Below are 22,207 nucleotides of genomic sequence, written 5' to 3' on the forward strand. Positions count from 1 at the left end.
ATGACCAGACTGGTTGGAGCGTACAACACAACACATCGCCCACCCTGAAGGCCAATGAGGCACAACAGCAGCAGACGACCACGTCACGTCCGCTTCTGTCAGCCAAGAACAGAAAGCTGAGGCTGCAGCCGATAAAATCTCACCAAAACTGGGCAGCTCAAGACTGGAGAAACTTGGCCTGGTTTGATGAAGCTTGATTTCTGCTGAGGCTCTCAGACAGCCGGGTCAGAATTTGGCATCAGCAGCATGAATCCAAGGACTCAACCTGGCTAGTGTCAAACGTCCAGGCTGGTGGAGGCGGGGTAATGGTGTATGGAGTAATTTTTTGGCACACGTTAATGCCAGTCACTTCTGGCTTGAGCTCCGTAGTCCATTAGTGTACTGTTGCTGACCACAGGCATCCCTTCATGATCACAACCTAGCCGCGGCTACTTCCAGCATGAAGATGATGCTGTTAATGCAGTATGGCACAAAGCAACAGCCATCTTAAACTGGTTTCATGAACATGTCCATAAACATTTAGAGAGTTTAGGGTTGTTAAGTGGCCTTTCCAGTGACCAGTTCTCAATCCAATAGAAATTGGATTCCACCATTGAAATGTGGTAGCATGCATCAGAGGGTCCTGAGAAATCCTCCTGGGAGTGATGTAATCAAGTCAATTTGGACCAGAATCTCAAAGGAATGGTTCCAACATCTTGTGGAATACATGCCATGAAGAATTGAGGCTGTTCGGAGAGCAAAGGGAGGCGGACGTCTGTGCTGACCATTACATTAGGAATGATGTCGGGAGGACGTGCAATCAACCCACCCCTGAGAAAGCAAAGTCTAATTGCTGCTGATGTCAAATCATTAGTATAGGTCTAGTATTAGTATAGTGTTTCTAATGAAGTTCTTGGTACGTGTATTATCATTATTGTGATAAATGATGTTATGGAATTATTTTCAGAGCATATCAGGAATATCAGCAGCATTTAACCACTGATTTTGTTGACAATTTTGTTTAACTGGATTTGGTGCAGTTATCTAATCTCAGAACGTCAACAATGAGATTTCATTTGTGCCATATCGCCCATTTACAATCCTTATAGCTACAATAGCAATCCATTCTCTCCTCACTCATCAAACCCACAAATCAAACACGTATGCAGGGAAAGTGGACTCTAGGGGGACATAAAGGATGTTAAGACATTGAATAAGGACATTTACTACACCAGCAGCTGAGGTCTATCTGCTCTTCATTTGTCTCACAGAACAGATGGAAACACTGAGCTTCAATATCGACCAGATAATCCTGAGGCAGTCTCCTGCAGTGGAACACAGCAGTGGTGTGAGAACACAGCGCAATGCAGCCCAGAAAATGCATTTTCTCCAAGGTGAGATTCGCACTAGAAGTCCCTGGAATAAGAAGGAGCTGTTTTGCTGGAGGTTCTATCAAATCAGTGTCCATGAGCTGCTCATTACAGAAACCTCCACTACACTCCATTTTAATGGGGCACTTCTAAAGTGGCTAAAGTGTGTAATTATTGCGTATTGTCTTTATGAGAACAGTACTGTCTAATTCAGACAACAGTTCTCAATCATCACAATCAAAGACGATTCATGCAGTCAGCAGTTTTGGAGGGGGCCGATAACAAAAAATAGCAAATTATAGCAAATAGCAAAAGCAAAATATAGCAAAAGATTAAAATAACTGCTGATTTTATGCAAATCTGTGTTTTTTAGTTTGCATTCATGTGTCACGAGAGAATTTCCCCTCATTGCTTTGCCTTTATTTAAACGTTGCCTTCGTACAATCAGTCTAATCTGCGGTCATCGCTAATAAGAGTAAACAAATAGAGAAGACTGCACTGAATTACAGGCTACACCAATCAGAACATCACCAACTAATTAAACACATAAGCAAGCCTTGAACTCCAGTTAAAAACAATAGCAGGCAGACTTTCACTCTGGTAAGGAACGCTGGGGCTCAAATGTAAAAATGCCAATGTTTAAGTTTCCAACTAAATAAATATGAAGAACCACTCGACCTTAACACTGTTCAGGCAGTGTAGATCAGTACAGCTATCAGTGATTGTTAAGAGATACAAAACCTAACACAGCTGGTTAAAATAAGCTTATTTGTATGCATTATTTATGCTCATTTTATTTATAATTTATATAATTCATTAGTTGAAATTAATTTCTTTAATTTCTATTATTATACTGCCGATCAACCCACCCGTTCGTAACTTCCCCTTGCACTAGCAGTACTCCCAACATTAGGAGCTTACGGATTTAACACCGGTGTCCTCTGATACATGCAAAGCCAGCTAACGCCTCTTTTCGACAACACACTCTAAGGAAAGCACCAGGTTCACAGCTCCGCCACAACAGCTAACATGTACCTGTGCCTGCCAGCATTGCTTTAAGAGTGATGAGGCGGGAGAAAAATTGTGCTCTCTCAGACTCCGGGCACTGATGGCAAAACATCAGCAAAGAATTAATCCAAGACCCTTTGGCCATAGTGGTAGTGCATTAGACCGCTGATGTGAGCTATCGGAAACACCCACATGTGTCACTTCATAATAGAGAGAGCAAGGTTTCTATGCTCCTGACATCATATCTGATTTGATATCATCATATCTCTGTCATGCTGTTTGCCATCAGCAGTTGCAGTCAGAAAGAGCACAACTGGCCTTGCTCTCTACGGGGAGGGTTGCTGGCACTCCACCCCCCCCCCCCCACCCCACCCCCCCGACATCACTCCTAATGTAATGTAGGTCAACACAGGCGTCTGTTAGCTGCTGTATCGGAGTTGGGGAGCCGTGGCTACCTAGAATGTATATGAATATATATGCCCACCGTGGCAGACGTCTTTGTGTGTTCCTCCGGCAACCAACGCTATTAATTATTTAATTTAACTGTACGTGTAAAATAAATATTACTTTCCTATAGCTTTCTATACTTGCTGTTTTTCTTTTACTTAACTTTAGTGTACTGTAGTGATATTTACGAGGTTGTGAGTAAATGGAGGAACTGCAAAGTAAGAATTTCACTGTACAGTGTAAGTGTTTGTTTCTGCTGTTTACATGACAATAAACTCTTCAAATGAAAAGTAAACACAGTTTGGGCACCAGGCAGCAGATTCATAACTCTTTCAGTGACGTAGCTTTTCAAGGCATAAACTGCTTTGGACGCCACCACTGTGAACCCTTCTGAGTGGGCACGGCACAATAATACAATAAACCACTCTGAATGTATGAGTTTGTTCACACCTGAATGTCTGAATGATGCAGGCAATTTAAAAAACAAGTGGATTTTCCTTTTAATTTAACATCCTCGCAGGTCACCTGACCGACGCCTGCACCTGTCAGCCCCTGCTTTATGATGAGTCACTACATCCACAGAGACTTCTGTATCAGTTACAAAATACAGCATAACCGGATTCACGCTTGCAGTCATGCATGCCTGCACATACACACACACACACACACACACACACACCTCTGTTTCTTGGTGGTAGCAAGCTCGGTCACATTCTTGACGTGACCTTTGGAGCCATGTGAGATTCATTCATGTGTCAGCGGCACACACTGGGTAAATGCGGGTTTACTGAGTCCCAGTTAGCTGGCCCTGCCGCCCAATGACTCAGGCACTGCAGGCACTGCTGAGCAACCCTTAAAGCATGCAGCATGACCAGTAGACCTCACACGGGACCTCACGAGACGAGCCACGTCGGAGAACCCAGGAGGCTGAGTAAGAGCCACAGTGAAGACTTTACAACGTTGCGATGATTAGAGTGAACATCTGAGACTGATCAGGGCTAATTCGCTGAGAGGCTGCAAATGAGCACACACAGATTGTCTAGTCGCTGTAAAGAAGTACTGCCAATAGAATAGGACTCTCTGGAGCAGATTAACATGAACCTACTGGCACCACAATGTCTAATGCTAGGCGCAGGGTAGAGGGTTATACAGCCCCCACCCCAGCACTGAGCTGTGGAGCAGTGGAACTGTGCTCTCGGAAATGATGGTTGGTGCTCCATCCAATACTTTTGGTATAAGTTGGGAAGTTGGGGATGAGTTTAAGTGATCATTATCCAACATCTTGACCTCTTGTCGCCGAACGCAATCAAATCCTCACTGCAATGCTCCAAAATCTAGTAGAAAGCCTTCTCTGGACGGTAGAGACAGCCAAACTGAAGACCAGGGGTCGGTCTCTAGAATCTAGACATGGAGTCAGCAATGGGAACTGAACCTCCAGGACCGGATTTATCCACCCATAATTTAGACCTTTCTCTGTCCTGACTTTAAGGTGGTAGAACAAATCTTTTTATTGATATTATTAATAATAATAATAAGGGGGGAAAACTAAACAAAACAGACGCTGTATCAGTTAAGGATGTAGACTGTGGAAAACAGCTCTCTCAGAACCACAAACCAAAGCAGGGTCCCGCAGCTTTGAGCCACCTGGAGCTCCCAACACCTTGCACGTTCACTCACTCACTCACACACACACACACACACACAGCCGCTTTTACATGAGGAAGCAGTAACAGGATTATAAAACCCATCCCAGCAAGTAAATGTGTACACCTTGAGTACGGCCTGAGAATGCAATGTCATTCTGTAGAGAAAGAGAAGAATGGGGGGGGAGGAGAGAGCGGATGCTGGAGGAGAGGGAGGAAGAGAGGAGAGGTTAAAGGAACATTTTTCCTACCGCTGACCTGTTTTCATGCTTGTGGTTGCATAAGACCACTTTGCACCTACAACTGGAAGCAGTACTGGTCTTGGATTATTACAGGAGGCGGTATTTGTGGTTATTACTCTAGAAACATGACCCCAAATAAGTAATATTTTTGAGCCAAACGCTGGACTGTTCCTTTAGAGAGTTACATGGTTCAAAAGAGGGAGGAAAAAGAGCGCAGTGGGCTCCAAGTTCCTGTCACTGCGATTTCTCTATGAGGCTCTCTCACCACATCTCAATTAGAGGCAATAAGAGCGTCTCTTCCTCCTAATTATTTTCATTATATCACATTAGCTTCAGTACTGGACTCACTTTGGCAGCATCTTTAACTGGTTCTCCCGGAGCTCCAGGATTTGCAGTTTGGTGAGCCTGTGAACAGAAGCAGAAAGAGGACAAAATTAAGCACCGATCTTGTCATTTTATTTATATATCTGTACAGTGCAAAAAATACTTTTCACTTCGCATTTCTCAGCTTAGAAAGCCAGGGTCAAAGTGCAGGGTCAGCCATGCTACAGCACATCTGGACCAGTTTTAATTTTGTTAACGAAAACTCTGATGAAAAATGATCAAATATTCATTGTTGACCCATTTTTCACGACACAAACGAGACTAAAGAAAAGTAGTAAATAAATAAAAAGTAATATGTGAAAAACAGAACTATTACTGGCACTTAAATACAAACTAACTTAATAAGAAAGACCATCAAACTGATGATGATCATCATTTCGAATGCGTTTATCTATCAGTCCAGTGATCAGCACATATTAACTTTTCAAACCAGCTGTACCACTCTGCATCCTGGATGTTCCTGTTTTGCCCCGTCTCTCGCTCACAAACGTCCTGATCAGCTATACTCTCTGGGCCACTGATGGCAAAATGGCATGGCGCGGGATTCGAACCCGTGACCCCTGGGCCAAAGACACGCTGAGCCGTTCAGAGCCCATCAGAAGTTTGGATGTTCACTCGTTTATAAATGTAACAATTCTGAAGCTACTGTTTAGGAAAGCTAGCAAGAAATAAAGTAAACTATTCAAATACTAAACCATACAAATGCAGGACTAAAATTAGTAATACTACAAGATATATCGACTACAATGTTTTTTCGTTGTCAACTAAAATAATTAAAATCTTAAAATATAAATACAACTAATATAGATTTTAGTCAACAAACTAAGAATTAAAAATCATGTCAAAACTAACCCCGGCAGAAAGGGTTAGGAGCCTTGCTCAGGGGCCCAACTGTGGTCGTGCCTATACGTACATCCGTGTATGTTAGTGTGTTTATATGCAATAAGTCAACCGATGTTTGACCTGTCACCAAATGGCCTGAGCTTCTGCAGAACTGAGAACTTCCTGCTGCTGCAGATATGATAAGTGCTCAGGAATGTGCGCTTATATCATTAAAAACACTCAAGATGCACCAGCAGGTCTTAGCTTAACAGCTTGTGGAATTCAGCTTCTCAACAGGCTGGTGGCGGAGAGAGAAACTCTGGAGAAAGAAGACTGATGTTGTGTGAGGAATATCTGCACCAACAACCGACTCAGTAGGCTTCAAATGCGGCTGCTATGAGCAACTTAACGGTCTCTGAAAATGGAAATCGTGAGCAAGTGTGGAAGCAGCCGGCCTGTGTTTGCAGTTAAAATTGAGAACCTGAGAACCTGCTGGGCCAAAAAAGGCCCTCAAACTGAAATTCCAGGATAGGATTTAGAAGGTTCAGGGCAGGGATTGGGGTTCGGTTTTGGTAGTGGATGTAAAGGTCTGGGATATCTGTTGTCTGACAGTAACTGAGCAGGAAATTCGGTCAGGTGTCATAACTTGAGCAACACTGACCAGGGCTAAACTGTTAGGGCCAGACGACTGGGTAACAGCAAGGCATGTTGGGTGCTCCCAGTCAGCTGCAGTGGACAACTTTCAGAAGTGGATTAAGAAGGAACAAACCATGAACTGGTGACCGGGCACTTTGCACCCAAAATCAACAGAGGGTCTATTGTGGCACAAGGCTTAGAAATGTTTAATGATGGTTACAGGAAGAATGTGTCACAACACATAATGCATTCCACCCTTCAGAGTGTCCATGCTAACCCCTGTCCACCATCAAAAGGGTCTACAATGGGAACCCAAGCATCTGGACTGGGCCTTGAAGCAATGGAAGGACTGGTCTGAGGAGTGCTGGGTTCTCTTTACACAACTTAATGGCCGGATTTCCTGTGGAATGCGCTGGTTCAGAGATTCTCAGCAGATCCACCTTACAGGATCTAATGCTAACATCCTGGTGCCAGATACCACAGAACACCTTCAGAGGTCTTGCAGCGTGAGCTGTTTTTGGTTGCACCCGGACAAGGTAGTCTTCTGTGTATATCCTATACTATGTACACTATACGGCAAAAAAAAAAAAAAAAAAAAAGTATTGGGACACCAAGACACCTGCTTTTGTTGGAGTAACTGTCTTTACTGACCAGGGAAGGCTTTCTACTAGACTTTGGAGCATGGCTGTAAGAATTTGATTCACACCAGAGGGCTTTATACCCCTCTAGCCCACATCTGGCATTAGGCAAGGTGTCATTAGGTTCATGTTTATCTGCTCCAGTGAAACCTACTGTATTAGCCATACTTTTCTACAGGGATTAAACAAGCTCTGTGAGTGCATTTGCACATCTGTGTCAGCAGCAGGTGCAACTTTATTAAAGTAGTAGTGAATGCAATCACTAGAAGGAGTGTCGACAATCATTTGGGCACATAGTGTGCCTATCTACTTATATGTGATGTATAATGTATAATGCCTGACCTGCCAAAGCTGGCTGGCAGGAACTCGAGGAAGGCGTCATTCAGGTAGAGCTGGGTCAAACTGAGGAGCTGTGTGAAACCTTCTGGGAGTCTGAAAGAGAGAAAAATAAACAAAAAAAACCACAGCATATCATCATCATCATCATCAGGCATGCTTACAGTTTTGTGATTCAGACAAATGAAAGCAGCCACTTCACTAAAGCCTCCAAAGCAGCATGTTTTAAGTACTGATTGTTCTGGGCTATTCACATGGCACTCATCGCACAACACTAACACAGGGAATCCGGGCTTCTGACGACAATATGTCTTTCTTTCCATCTCCAAAGAGTCTCTACTGGTGATGGAGTGTGTGGATAAGAAACAATTAAAACTACAATTTATAATAAAAAGAAGTTGGGAGCTCCAGGTGACCCTATGAAGACTAGAGCAGCAAAATCCCAGTAAATTTCAAAGTTGGGAAATTTACCATGTGAATTAATGGGAATTAAAAAGTAATTATGGGAAATAAGGGGAATGAATGGGACTAAAATGAGAATATTCGCAGCTAAAGGTGAGAAACCTACATATAGTTGGTAAAAAAATATACTGAAGCATAATCATGGCTAAAATAATTAGATCTGATGCCAAAACTGTTGAATAGCAAAGCTGCTCCTCAATCCCAAGCACATGGCACGTTACACACTGAAGGGCTATTGAGAAGACCACACCCCCTGCATGCACTCTTCATTCCTCCATCACATGTCCAGCATATGTCCAGATAATTTCTTAAAACCTGACATTCACAGTTGTGTTCTTTTGATTGTTTTGTTTTATAAAAGTTTTGATCGTTCAAGAATTAAACATTTAATAAAGTTCTGCTTGCAATTAACTGTCCTAACTATTATTTGTATTGTTACGACTGCATGTCTGCTGTTGACAAAAAGCAAAAAAAAAAAAAAAAAAAAACCAGAACATCAATGATGTTGGATATTATAGTTCCTTTAAAGTATCCAATATTTCCTATTAATTCCAATACATTCCCAACATTTGGAAAGTTTACATTTTGGACTATTTCCAAAGTCCCTGAGCTAAAGTTCCAATGGAAAGATACTGGTAATTTACTGGAAATTTTCCACCCCTTTGCAACCCTGGTGAGGACTGACATGCCTCCTCCAACACACACACCACATTCCCTGGCCACGACATGCCAGACCCATCATGCTTCATGCACCACATGGCATCTGCATCTGATGGAAACCAACACTTCACATTGAAACGACTAGGATATGCTGCAGTGTTGACGTGCCGGAGTAAATTCAGCATTAGTGTTGGACTGCATTCGACTTTAAATGGTAAAATGCTGTTTTCTGTGCTTTCAAAAGCTATTTGTTCAATCTAGATTTATAGGCATAGGCATAATCTGGAACTTAATACTGAGCATTACAGTGCTCTAAAGCTCTTGTGCTGCGAAGAAGGAGAAAGACACTTACTTGGAAATGGGGTTCACACTCGCCTCAACGATGGCCAGGACTTTGCAGTTCTTAATGTTCTCTGGAAACTCCTGAATGCCTGGAAAGAGTCAGAAAGACAACACACTTGAGTCACGTCAGTCACAGCAGGGGTCTTCTTTGAGTGTAGATGGCTTTGCACTATATGTCCAAATGTTTGTGGATACCTTCTAATGAATAAAATCAGCCTAATTGAAGTTGCACTCATTGCTGACACAGATGTGCAAATGTGCACGCACACACACACAGACAGACACACACAGACAGACAGCTTGTCTAATCCTGTAGAAAAGTACTCCCTATAGAGTAGGACTCTCTGAAGCAGGTAAACATAAACCTATTGGCACCATGCAGCCTAATGCCAGGTGTGGGCTAGAGGGGTATAAAGCCCCCCAGCATTGAGCTGTGGAGCAGTGGAAGAACTGTGTTCTGACTTGACTTGACTGGACTGGACTGATGGGTGGTTCTCCATCCAATACTTTTGGGATGAGTTGGGGAGGTGATCATCCAACATCCTGACCTCTCTCTAATGGTTTTGTTGCTGAATGCAATCAAATCTTTATAGCAATGTTCTGCTGCTAAATTACTCCACAGTTACTCCACAAAAGCAGAATCAATTCTTTTCACAACTCCAGTATTAATAACGATGTGTTCTCCCCACCCCCTCAACTCTGACAGACAGATCTGATTGCATTCAACCACAAGAGCATTAGTGAGGTCACATACTGATGTTGGGTGATTGGGTTGGGTGAAGTTCTGACAAAAATAACTCATCTCAAAGGTACTGGATGGAGCTCCATTAGTCCAGAGAGCCTCACTTAGTTCCCTGTCTAATGCTGAGGGGCTTCATTCCCCTCTAGCCCACATTTGGCATCGGGCATGGTGACCTTAGGCTCATGTGTGGCTGCTTAGCTTAGCATTGGACAATGCTTATACATGCACTGTGCAAGTCTGTTGATCTGAACACCTGCTTTAGCAACTGGTGCTCCTCTAAGCAGCAGGGATGTGGAATAAGAAGGGGGTGCAGTCAGTCTTGTGTTCTCCAGCAGTACACAGAAAGCTAAAGTGCTCTTCAGCTAGTCTGTGATGAAGGTGCGCGAGTGAACACTGCACATTTCCTCTTTCAGCAACCGCAGCTCTTTCACTCTAAAATTAATGCCATGGTAACATCCTTTAGACACACACACACACACACACAAAAAAAAAAACAAAATCGCATGCAACAAGTAACCACAGGTAAGTATGTGATACCCAAATGCGAGCAGACTTAGACACACACACACGCATCAGTGCTGACTGAGCAGCTGCGAGCCGTCGTCAGAGAGCACATCCTGACCCTGAGGAGCTTCAGACCAGTTTACTTTACAGCTCTTTCTGTTTTGACTTCCTGCCACTTAAAAAGGGGCACTCAGTGACGGATGAGAGAGTGAGCGAGTGAGCAAGAGACAGACACAGAGACCTATAGAGTGCGAGAGAGAGCAAGACAAAGAGCGCAAGAGAGACAGAGAGAGAAAATTTACAAGAGACAGAAAAGACAAGACAGAGAGAGAGAGAGAGAGAGAGAGAGAGAGAGAGAGAGACAGACAAGACAAGAGAGAGAGAGAGACAGAAAAGACAAGACAAGACAAGAGAGAGAGACGGAAAAAAGACAAGACGAGAGACAGAAAAGACAAGACAAGACAAGAGAGAGAGACAGAAAAGACAAGACAAGACGAGAGACAGAAAAGACAAGACAAGAGAGAGAGACAGAAAAGACAAGACAAGAGACAGAAAAGACAAGACAAGAGAGAGACAGAGAGAGAGACAGAAAAAAGACAAGACGAGAGACAGAAAAGACAAGACAGAGAGAGCGACACAGAAAAGACAAGACAAGACGAGAGACAGAAAAGACAAGACAAGAGAGAGAGACAGAAAAAAGACAAGACGAGAGACAGAAAAGACAAGACAAGAGACAGAAAAGACAAGACAAGAGAGAGAAAAGACAAGACAAGAGAGAGACAGAGAGAGAGACAGAAAAAAGACAAGACGAGAGACAGAAAAGACAAGACAGAGAGAGCGACACAGAAAAGACAAGACAAGACGAGAGACAGAAAAGACAAGACAAGAGAGAGAGACAGAAAAGACAAGACAAGAGACAGAAAAGACAAGACAAGAGACAGAAAAGACAAGACAAGAGAGAGACAGAGAGAGAGACAGAAAAAAGACAAGACGAGAGACAGAAAAGACAAGACGAGAGACAGAAAAGACAAGACAAGAGCGACACAGAAAAGACAAGACAGAGAGAGAGAGACAGAAAAGACAAGACAAGAGAGAGAGACAGAAAAGACAAGACAAGAGAGAGAGACAGAAAAGACAAGACAGAGAGAGACAGAGAGAGAGACAGAAAAAAGACAAGACAGAGAGAGACAGAGAGAGAGACAGAAAAAAGACAAGACAGAGAGAGACAGAGAGAGAGACAGAAAAAAGACAAGACAGAGAGAGAGACAGAAAAGACAGAAAAAAGACAAGACAGAGAGAGAGACAGAAAAGACAAGACAGAGAGAGAGACAGAAAAGACAAGACAGAGAGAGACAGAGAGAGAGACAGAAAAGACAAGACAGAGAGAGAGAGAGAGCAAGAAAGAGAGTGCCAGAGAGAGACAGAGAAAGAGAGAGACATCAGAAAGAAAAGGAGAGACAGAGAGAGGGCGAGAGGGAGGTTTGAAACTTGTCTTTGTCACTGTTGTGTGTGAGAGCGCTGTGACTGAAGGCCGTCAGGTCCTGAATGTCCTCCCCTGGTCCCGATCCTCTCTCTCAGCGCAGCACTACATCAGTAGGGGAAGGTGGGGAGCGCTGGGTTTAGGACTGGGCTGAGGCGACAGGCTGAAAGTGAGGGTGTAGAACGGTGGGGACTGAGAGGAGCGCTCAGTGCAGGCTCGGGCCTGTTCAGCACACACTACTCCAGATCGCGTTCAGAAGGCTACAGCTCTCAGTGCACAGAAAACTGCTGAATAGAGCGCCTGTGTGTGTGTGTGTGTGTGTGTGTGTGTGCGTGCGTGTTCGAGCGTGTGTGTTAGCGCGTGCTTGCATGCATTTAACCTGCAGTTGTCATGGAGGAAATGAGGAACTACTGTCAGGTTTTGCATGTCACCAGTTCTAGTGCAGGTCATACTACTCTCAGCTGTCTGCTGATGCAAAGCGCACCACTGTAGCTGCAGACATCAGAAACACATCACATACCAGCATCCTGAAAACTGCCTGCTTACCCTGGCAAACCGCATGGAGGTGTTCAGTAACCTCTAACAGAGGTCATTATGTGCTTGTTGTATGACTCCCTGTTCGCCATAAACATGGAATAACGCACAGAATCACTCATGATTCAAAATACACTACATGGACAAAAGTATTGGGACACCTGCTCATTCACCGTTTCTCTTGAAACCACGTTTTAAACTAAGAGTTGATCCTGCTTTTGTTGGATTAACTGTCTCACCTGTTTAGAAAAGAAGGCTTTCGACTAGATTTTGGAGCAGACCATTGCTGTGAGAATTTGACTGCATTCAGCAACAAGAGCTTTAGTGAGGTCAGGGTGCTGGATGATCACCACCCCACCTCATCCCCAACTCCCTAAAAGTACTCTTGCCAAAAATATTGGATGGAGCACCATCCATCATTCAAGAGAACACAGTTCTACAGCTCAATTCTGGGGGGGGGCTGGGCTTTATACCCTTCTAGCCCACGCTAGGTACTTATTAGAAGGGGTGTCCACAAACATTTGGACATAGTGTCTAAACCCTGATCATAATGAAAGAAAGACAGAGGGGTGAAATGGGCATTTTCTTTTCTTAGCATTCTTTTTTTTTTTTTTTTAACTTACTGTTCTTGCTGATGTCGAGCTCCCTGAGATTGATGAGGTTAGCGATGGCTGGCGGCAGTACGGTGAGGTCGTTATCTGGCAGACTCAGCCGGTGCAGTAACTGGCAGTTAAACAGTTGCTGGATGTGTGAAAAACAGAAAGAGAGAGAAAAAGAAAGAAGGCAGGAAAGTTCGTTAGTTCAGACTGACAGTCATTCACAACGAGCCCAACCCTGTAATATGTAGAAAATTCAAATATAATATTTTATTTATATATTTATTTATTTTTAGCTCCCTAGCACTAGCAATGCTCCCGACACAAGGAGGGTAAGAGCTTAACACGTATTGGATTTCTAGTAAATCACATGTAGACATGTTGACACACTTGGACCAAAATCACCGGGTCCCCAGCTCGGTCACATCAGATAACAGACGCCTGTGCCGGCCAACATCTCAAGAGCGATGCCGGCCACTGTGGCAGTGCATTAGACTACTGAGCCACTCTGAGCCTTAACATTCATAATGAATGTTATAATAGAGGGTATATACACCTATCAGCCATAACATTAGCACCTGCCTAATACTAAATAGGTCCCCCTTGTGCCGCCACAACAGATCAGACCTGTCAAGGCATGGACTCCACAAGACAGATATCACGGGACCCCTTCACAGGTAAGACATTAGCAGCAGATGCAGATCATGTCCTAGGTCATGTGCGTTGAGAGGTTGGTCTCAATGGATTGCAGCAATGAGCCTTAGGGGCCCATGACCCAGTCACTAGATCACAGGCAGCCCTTTCTTGGAACAATTTTGGTAGGTACAGACTAGGGATGCATCGATCCGGCTTTTTCAGTTCAGATACAGATACATAAACTTAGCATATCGGTCGATACCCGATACCGGTCCGATACCATTGCTGAATTAATACACCGAATACCTCACCATGTGGGAGAGACTTGAGGAATCAGGATTGACTTAAACATTCCTTTATATAATATAACAAATTAACACAAATATAAATGTAATAAATGCTATTTGTCATTTATTTATTTGCACATTTAGTGCAGTCTCACACCAACAAATTACATTGAAAGGATCGGTTCCATGGATCGGCCTAATTATCCGATACCCGATCCAGCTAATTTAGTTAATAACAGGACCAATATCCGATCCCAATATCAGATCTGTGCATCCCTGGTACAGGCCCACAAGGCCAGCCTGATGTTTTGGGCATGTTCTGACCCAGTCATCGAGCCATCACAGTTCGGTTCTGGTCAATGTCTGACCATTTTTCCTCTTCACTTGCTGCCTAATATGTAGATCCAACACCTTGACAGATGTCACAGTAGATGTAGATAATCAATGTCTTTCGGTGGTGCACTTTCTGTAATTGGTAAAGAAAATATGAACCGTCCGAAAAGCAAACAAACCAGTTTCATCTGGATTGAGACGGTCTCGTTTTGGCCCAGACCATGGTCTGGGGTACCTCGGATCAAAAAAGGGACATGTGAAGGCCCCCATATAGTAAGTACCCTTTGTACAGCGTGTGCATGTATTAAAGATAGTCTACACTGAACGCTCTGTTAAGAGAACCGCAGTGAACCTTCAGTGCTGCCATGCTGAAAATACTGCATGCTGCAATTTTGGTGCAGTTTCAGTATTATTATGATCACCATAAGAGCACGAACAGTAACATGTGCGAGACCAGCCTGACTGGCACGAAAATGATGAGTATCACAACCTGCAGAAGAGCTGGTGCATCCTGTGCTGCTTCTCGGACTATTCTCTTGTTGACTGTGGGAGCAACTCTGGAGGCACACTGTGCATTTCTGAACTCCTCTCTTATTGCTATCATTTCCATTATTTTATTATTGGAATACAAAACGCTGGAACACGAAGGCTTATTAATAATCTTATGCAAACAAAGAGGGGTTCACTTGTGAAACAGGAATCTACAGAAGAAGCTACAGTGCACATGTGGCCCTTCCTAACCCTCTGTGGCTAAAGTGGTTTTTTAACTGTTACACATTGCAATACGCATCCAGTCACCCAGCCCTAAGCCTCGCCGCACATACTTTAGGTAGTTCCTCGATCTGGTTGGCGTCCAGGTAGAGCTCCTCCAGCGTCTTCTCGAAGCCAAAGATCTCTTTGGGCACCTGCTCCAGGCTGCAGTGGGAGTAGTCCAGCGACGTGACCGTCTCCTCCTCCCCCCGCAGACACCGGCATGGCACCAGCCGCACAAACAGACTCCGCTTAGAGCTCATCCTCACACACACACACACTCATATACACCCACACACATGCACCCACACACACACACACACACACACCCCTGCAGCACCTCAAACACTGCAAAAGAAAAGAGAGAAGACAAAGAGAAGTCAATAAACAGATCCAAACCAATGTTTATGTTTCTATAATGTTTTTTGTGACAACTAAGATATATGTCCAAATGTTTGTGGACACCCCTTCTAATTCAGGTTGCACCCATTGCTGACACAGACGTGCAAATGCACAAGAACACAACTTTGTCTAGTCCCTGTGGAGAAGTATCACCAATGGAACAGGACTCTCTGGAGCAGATAAGCATGAACCTCAGGTCACAGTGCCTAATGCCAGGTGTGGGTTAGAGGGGTATTGAGCATTGAGCTGTGGAGCAGTGGAAGAACAGTACCTTTTCAGAGACAAAAATGGCAGAACATGGAATTGAACAATCTGGACTGAAGGACTGAAATGTTCCAATTCAGCGCAGTATAATAATAAAGCATTTATCAAACGGAGGAGACTTAAACTTATTACTATTCCCTCCACCTACAAAAGCTCCATGATGATCCAGCCTGCACACAGAAAGTCCTTCATCCTGATTACAGATCATATTACAAAGAGTGACACACACACGTGACATAAGCCTTCGCCATCAGATCAGTGGGAGTATTCATCTGTTCAAGGTTCACCAATGTAAAAAGCATCGGTGCGGGCCAGTCACAAGTGCTGTCAGCACACTTATGTGAATAAAGACGGCCCCCCACCACCAGAGACATCATAGATCCAGCCATCAGCCTTCAGCCTTCCGCCTGCGCTTGGCGTCCGGCCGTGTGAAGGATGGCAGAGAGCACTCCAATCTGCATTTAGATGACTGCTGAGATGGGGACCGTGGCTAACGCAGCTCGGGATGATGCATAAGGGCCGAAGCTAATCACCATTATCAACTGTTTACCAGGGCAGCTGCAGGAGCTACTGGCTTGGCAAAAGGCGAGACCAATAAGGCAGAGCAAACCGCTTAATACAGCAAGAAATGCTACAGCGAGGGGGCAGAGCGGCAGGAAATAAAACACTGCAATACTTAAAGGGCAAAGAGTTACCCCCCCAAAAAATTGCCCATTTTAAATATCCTGCTTAAATATACAGACTAGTCCATTTATACTGTTATACAAAGTGTTTCAGCCAGGCTGGACTGTTTTTAAATGAGCATCCTTTATATAGTGCACTCTTTAAGGAATAGCAATATTTAATAATAATTTTTAAAAAATCACTCCACTGCTAAGCTCGAATCAAACTGAACCCCAGTCTCCTACATGGTGCATTCGCTTATTGGCAGGTAGTGGCATTACCTATTGCACCACTCCAGGTTTCTTGAGGGGCCACCCAGAATTAAACTGGAGACCTCTTAACCTCAGTGTTGGGCTAATACCAGCAGAAAATGATATTGGATATAGGAGAAATGAAACAAATCTACCCTAAAATTGCACAGAATCGCTTGTAGTACCATTTTGATTATGTACAATAAAAATGTCACAAAAAAAGGTCACAACAGCAGCAAATAACAAATAGCATTGTGTTTTAAAATATATATATATATATGGTACAATGGTACAAAAGGTAAGCAGTAAACAGCCAGGGCTTCTAACAGTACTCACTAACTGTTAACCTTGCATATATTTCCTTCAGAGAATAACTTCCTTTGAAAACTGAAGAGGTCGGGGAAAGCTGGACCAAGTCTCAGTTTCAACTGTGAGGAGAAGACTTGGAGCTGCAGGTTGGACGGGTGGAGCAGCATTAAAATGGCAAAATAGGAAAAGCAGGCTTGCCTGGCAGTGTATGTATTCACACACACAGTACTGTATAAATAGCATGTGACATTGGTTGGGGTGTAAAAATGCTGAGATGTGGTTTTCCAAGCCAGTTTACCACCCTGTTATTTTACCTCTGAATGAAATATGCTGATTTTCCTTTTATGGCAGCTCAGGGGGGAGCAGAGAAAAGCTCCCTGCAGTGTGATTCCTTGGCTTCCTCCTGTCAGCTCTTCCGTGTTCTCCGGGTGGCTAAGCGTTAGTTTTTTGCCTTTTTAGCTTTCCATCTCCTCACATTTGGATGAAATGCTTTTATGATGGTGATCTGCACACATTCAACTAGATGTTCAAAAATGTAATACTCAATAAAAACAATCTATGGCACCTTTAAAATAATGTAATGTAAATAAATATTCGACAATAAAACATCCAATGCACTTCTGACCCCGTCGTACACTATCTGACATGGAACTGTAACCACAGCAGGCTGATGTCAGCAGAAAACACTGGATTTGGATAATAATCAGACTGGCAAACACCCGTGGAGGTGGTCATGTGATAACGCAATAATTATATAATAATAATTTTTAATTTTAAAATTACTGCATTATTATTGGCCAATTCTCAAGATTTTCCATATGGCTATCAGAGCTGCAAAAGAAAACGTGGGACTGTGTATTCGGTCATCCCTACAGTCTAAACATTAGCCTAAATCACCCTGGAGAGAGAGTGAGGTGCAGGCCTCACTGCGTTCTTCAGCAGAACTCTCTGGAAGAAATGACTGGATCAGGGTGGTACGACGAGGGTGGCAATGTTTAGGGGGGCAAAAACATTCAAACAAAGAATATTTTGTGACTGCAGGTCATGTTTTAAAAACATGAACAAGAACAGCTGGCTTCCAGCAGAACCAGCAGAGAAGATCAGACCGCTGTATTTATGGAAAAGCAGGGAAGGAGCGGGTTGGAGGTATGTTGCTGACCTCAGCATGTAAACAGTGGCTGCAAAACACTGCCGTTTGCATCATCACCGACCACTCTCTCCGCCTCATACACAACTGACCTCAGCTCTTCAGGAATGGGAAATCAACGGTCCTAATGAGCAGCACATACCACTAAGCTGATGTAAATGAAGTGGTTTTCAGAATCAGCGTGGCTTTGAGAGAGAAAGGAGAAGGTAAGGTGAAATCACAGCTCTTCCTGACGTGCCACCAAACTGCGGCCAGGCCTGAGCGAGGTCGGCGAGTGTTGAGGGGGCTGCTGGAGCGTCCAGGGTTTAGTCATGCCTGACTAACCAATACGGAGTGACAGAAAATGACAGAAGCGTTGGCAGACAGATTTCTGAATCAGCTCCTCACTGACGGCTTTCTCCTGCTGTGCTGTCCACCAAGAGAAAGGCCACAAGGCCAAGAATGCTAACCTGAGTAACACTCAATCAAAACTAGCAGGACAAAACAGCTGCAGACAGCCAGCATTTCCTGGCCATGACTCTAGTTTTTAATAAGGGAGGAACTGCTCAGCGGTTAGAGCGCCGGGATATCAATAACAGGGTTGTGGGTTCGATTCCCGGGCTCGGCAAGCTGCCACTGTTGGGCCCTTGAGCAAGGCCCTTTACCCTCTCTGCTCCCCGGGCGCTGGAGTTGGCTGCCCACCGCTCTAGGTGTGTGTGTGTGTACTCACTGCCCCTAACACATGTGTGTGTGTGAGTGTGTGTTCACTACCAGATGGGTTAAATGCGGAGGACACATTTCGCTGTACAGTGACAAATACATGCACCTTTACCTTTACCTTTAACTGATCATTAATGACCTTCATCATTAAGAACTCTTTTTTTTATTAATTCCTATATGATTTACAAAGACTGCATGACGGGATACATGTTAATTTAATACATTTCTTAAATTGTATTTAATATAGTTTAAAAAAAAAAATAATGAGAGAAAGGGAATGTCTGAATGTTGCTTTTGATTAATTGCCCAGCTCTACTACTGTGTTTGTATTAATCACTTATTTTGACAGTCTATTTATTAGTGACTTATTTCGTCTGTTTGTATCAATCCCTTTCTTTTTTTATATCATTTCTATATATAAATTAATCACTTTTATTTTGACAGTCTGTTCGACTGTATTAGTGTCAAAGAATCTGTCAAAATAAAAGCGCGCAATACAAACAGAATGTGTAAAACTAAAAGCCACTAATACAAACATTGTCAAAATAAGTGATTAATACAAACAAAACGTGTAAAAATGAAATTGTTTGCTACAAGCAGAATCTTTCAAAATAAAAGTGCTTAATAAACGAACAAAACTGTCAAAAAGCCACTAATACAATCAAACAGACCAAAAATAAGCGATCCATACAAACGAACATAACGTGTCAAAATAAGTCACTAATGCAATTAAAAATGCTCTAAAAATAAAAGTAATTAATTCAAATGAACAGAATGTGTTAAAATAAAGATTAATACAAACAAACTAAACGTGTAAAAATTTAAGTGATGCAAACTGAATCTGTCAAAATAAAAATGCTTAACACAAATGAACAGAATGTGCATGTTTCCTTATGTCCCTTTTATTATCACTTTAATTTTTATACATTTTGTTTATTTTAATCACTTTTATTTTGACACTTTGTTCGTTTATATTGATCACTTATTTTTTGTCTGTTTGACAGTATTGGTGACGTACTTTGACTTATGTATTACTGTTTTGATTTTGAAACTTTTGTTCGGTTGTGTTTAACTCACGGTTAACTGTCCCTCTCTCTCTCTCTCTCTCTTTGGGTTTTTTTCTTCACAGTTAAGGTTAATAGCAGAGTCGGTGGTTCTGAGGTTGACTTGCTGGCAGATTTCTCCTTTTCACACTCAGCCAGTGTCCATCCAAGACACACGCTCCTCACACTAATACAACCCCGCTCTCCCCTCTCACACACGTCCAGACAGAGAGAATCACTACTGTAACTGGTAACAGCAGCAAGAAAACTGCACTGCACACAGTTCTGGTTCTGTACGTCCTGAACCGCGGAGGGGAGGACCAGTATGGGTCAGGGATAATCCGTGGTCTGTTGCACCACAGGGTGAGGATGGTCGTTAGAGGGACAGTAAGAACGGGGACAGCCACGGTCTCTTTACTGCAGCACGCCACAATCAGACTCCATCAATGAGATCCTTGTGGATGAAGGATGGAGAATGTGACCTTTTCTCCCCCTCACAGGCCAGTCCTCTCATCTGTGTGTGTGTGTGTGAGTGAGAAGGCTATCAGAGGACAGTTATTTTTTCTGACAGTGTGTGCGCTCTGGTTATGCTCCTGAATAAAGACCCTCAGTGTTCAGCAGATGAATGCTCGTAAATGTAGGTATTTGCTGTACATACAGTACCAGTCTATGCACAGCACCAACGCTGCTTCACTGAGACTCATGATGAAGAGTCGGAACAGAGCCACAGCATATCAGCCACGACACACACACTCACACAGAGCTCAGGGAAACTGGTGGGCCTTCTCTCAAGGCCAGCTGATACAGAGAAGGCCGCTAAGCTTAAAGTGATGGATGATCTTACCCAGTTTCATACACCACACATAGTGCATCGGCCAAGACCTGCCTGACACCTGCACTGGAGCTACCAGTCCAGACGTAACCAAGAAGTAATGGATGTCTAAGGGCTGTCCAAGGTCTCCAGCAAAGGGATTAAGCCTAGTCCTGGACTACATCACAGTCTGGACTGTGTACTACTCCTTCAACGCTTCCGTGAGCGACTTCCAGCCATCTACAGTGTGCAGAGAGTTGGTTCTTTATGCATGGTCCTAGAAAGATCTGCGCTGATCAGCCATAACATTAGCAGGTGCCACCTAGACAAGAACCGAATTGGGGCGAGTAGATGACCGAACATCTCCAAAACATCAGGCAGGTCTTGTGAGGTGTTCCTGGGACGCAGTGGGACACCTACCAAAAGGGACTCAGGAAAGCACCACCTGTGAACAGTGGCAGGGTTAGGTGTACCTACAGCTCACTGATGAGATCCATGGCGGTCCCACCACACAACTTACAGCACTTATAGGATCTGCTGCTAACGTATTGGTGCTGCCAGATAACACAGGACACCTACAGAGGTCTAGTAGAACCTCAGATCTGTTGTGGTGGCATAAGGTGGACCTACTCTATATTAGACAGATAACCTTCAACAACCAAAACCCCCAACAAGTGAACATGCATACTCTGTCTAACAGCAATCTGATTTCAGTCTGACTAACCAGAGACATATTTGACTCAAGATCCAATCCAGATACTAGTCATACAAAGTGACCCAGTGTAAACAGGGTCTTAGAGGACGAGTCAAGAGGGTCCTTATTTATATTAAAAAAAAAAACTCAAACAAACAAAAAAAAAAAAAACACCACACAAAATCAAACAAACAAACAAACAAACCAACCATACTACAATCCGCTTTATAAAATTATAATCTTTAATATTTTTATAATGAACTATTAATTTAGTGATTTTATTATTGCTTTTATTTGTTGGATTTTGAATAATTAGTTTTACTTTACTGTTTTACTCTGAGCTGAAGGTTCTATATAAAGCTTAATGTTTTACTTTAACATTATATAGAATAAAACTATTATTTGTTTAGTTATTTATTTACTAAAGTCATTATATTGAATTCATTAAAGTCATTATATCAATATATCAAATTATTTTATAAGTTATTATTTATATACATTCACATAGACTTATATTTCACATAGAATAATAATTATTATTTTTTATGATGCTCATATTCTAAAATACTACTAATAATATTATATAATCTAATAATCATCATACATTTTAAACCAATATTGATTTTAAATAAAAACTAAATAGTATTAAAACAATTCTTATTATTACTATTATTAGTAGTATTTAAAATCAGCACTGGTGTCGGTCTCTGGTACTCTCTGGTATGGGTCAGGCCCTGGTGATTAATCAGTACATGAGAATCAGCAGCGTGTGAGCTTACTGAAGCCTGAGCTGAATTTCCACACAGACGCTTCCCTCCACAGTTCTAGGGAATCATTTACAGGAAAAATCCGGCTCCCTGAACTTCCTGCACTGCTCTTCATCTGAACTGGTGTGACACCAGCGGCCGTGGCTGTTATGAAGCCCAACAGGCAAATACTGATCTGCACCACATGGAAACTCTCTGCACTGAGAGAGAGAGAGAGAGAGACACACACACACACACACACACACACACACACACACACACACACACACACACACACACACACACACACAAAAAACCTCATCCTGTAGCCTCACTCAGGATCATGT

General features: G+C 43.0%; 1 protein-coding gene across 4 annotated transcripts in view; it reads right to left on the reverse strand.

Annotated features, from left to right (window-relative positions):
* The window catches only part of erbin (erbb2 interacting protein), a 111,350-nt gene that overhangs the window by 40,836 nt on the left and 48,307 nt on the right, over positions 1 to 22,207 (reverse strand). For 3 of the 4 annotated variants that reach the window (XM_072658854.1, XM_072658857.1, XM_072658853.1), the window contains exons 3-7: positions 14,906 to 15,179; positions 12,853 to 12,970; positions 8,980 to 9,058; positions 7,512 to 7,601; positions 5,038 to 5,094 (exon numbers count right to left, since the gene is read on the reverse strand). In XM_072658854.1, the coding sequence (XP_072514955.1) occupies positions 5,038 to 5,094; positions 7,512 to 7,601; positions 8,980 to 9,058; positions 12,853 to 12,970; positions 14,906 to 15,094 (533 nt within the window). In that variant the 5' untranslated portion in view covers positions 15,095 to 15,179. Of the gene's footprint in view, positions 1 to 5,037; positions 5,095 to 7,511; positions 7,602 to 8,979; positions 9,059 to 12,852; positions 12,971 to 14,905; positions 15,180 to 17,034; positions 17,802 to 22,207 lie in introns of those variants that run through there. The other variant, XM_072658855.1, reaches the window with a different exon arrangement.

The sequence above is a fragment of the Salminus brasiliensis genome, chromosome 16 (genome assembly GCF_030463535.1).
Source record: "Salminus brasiliensis chromosome 16, fSalBra1.hap2, whole genome shotgun sequence".
Taxonomy (NCBI): domain Eukaryota; kingdom Metazoa; phylum Chordata; class Actinopteri; order Characiformes; family Bryconidae; genus Salminus; species Salminus brasiliensis.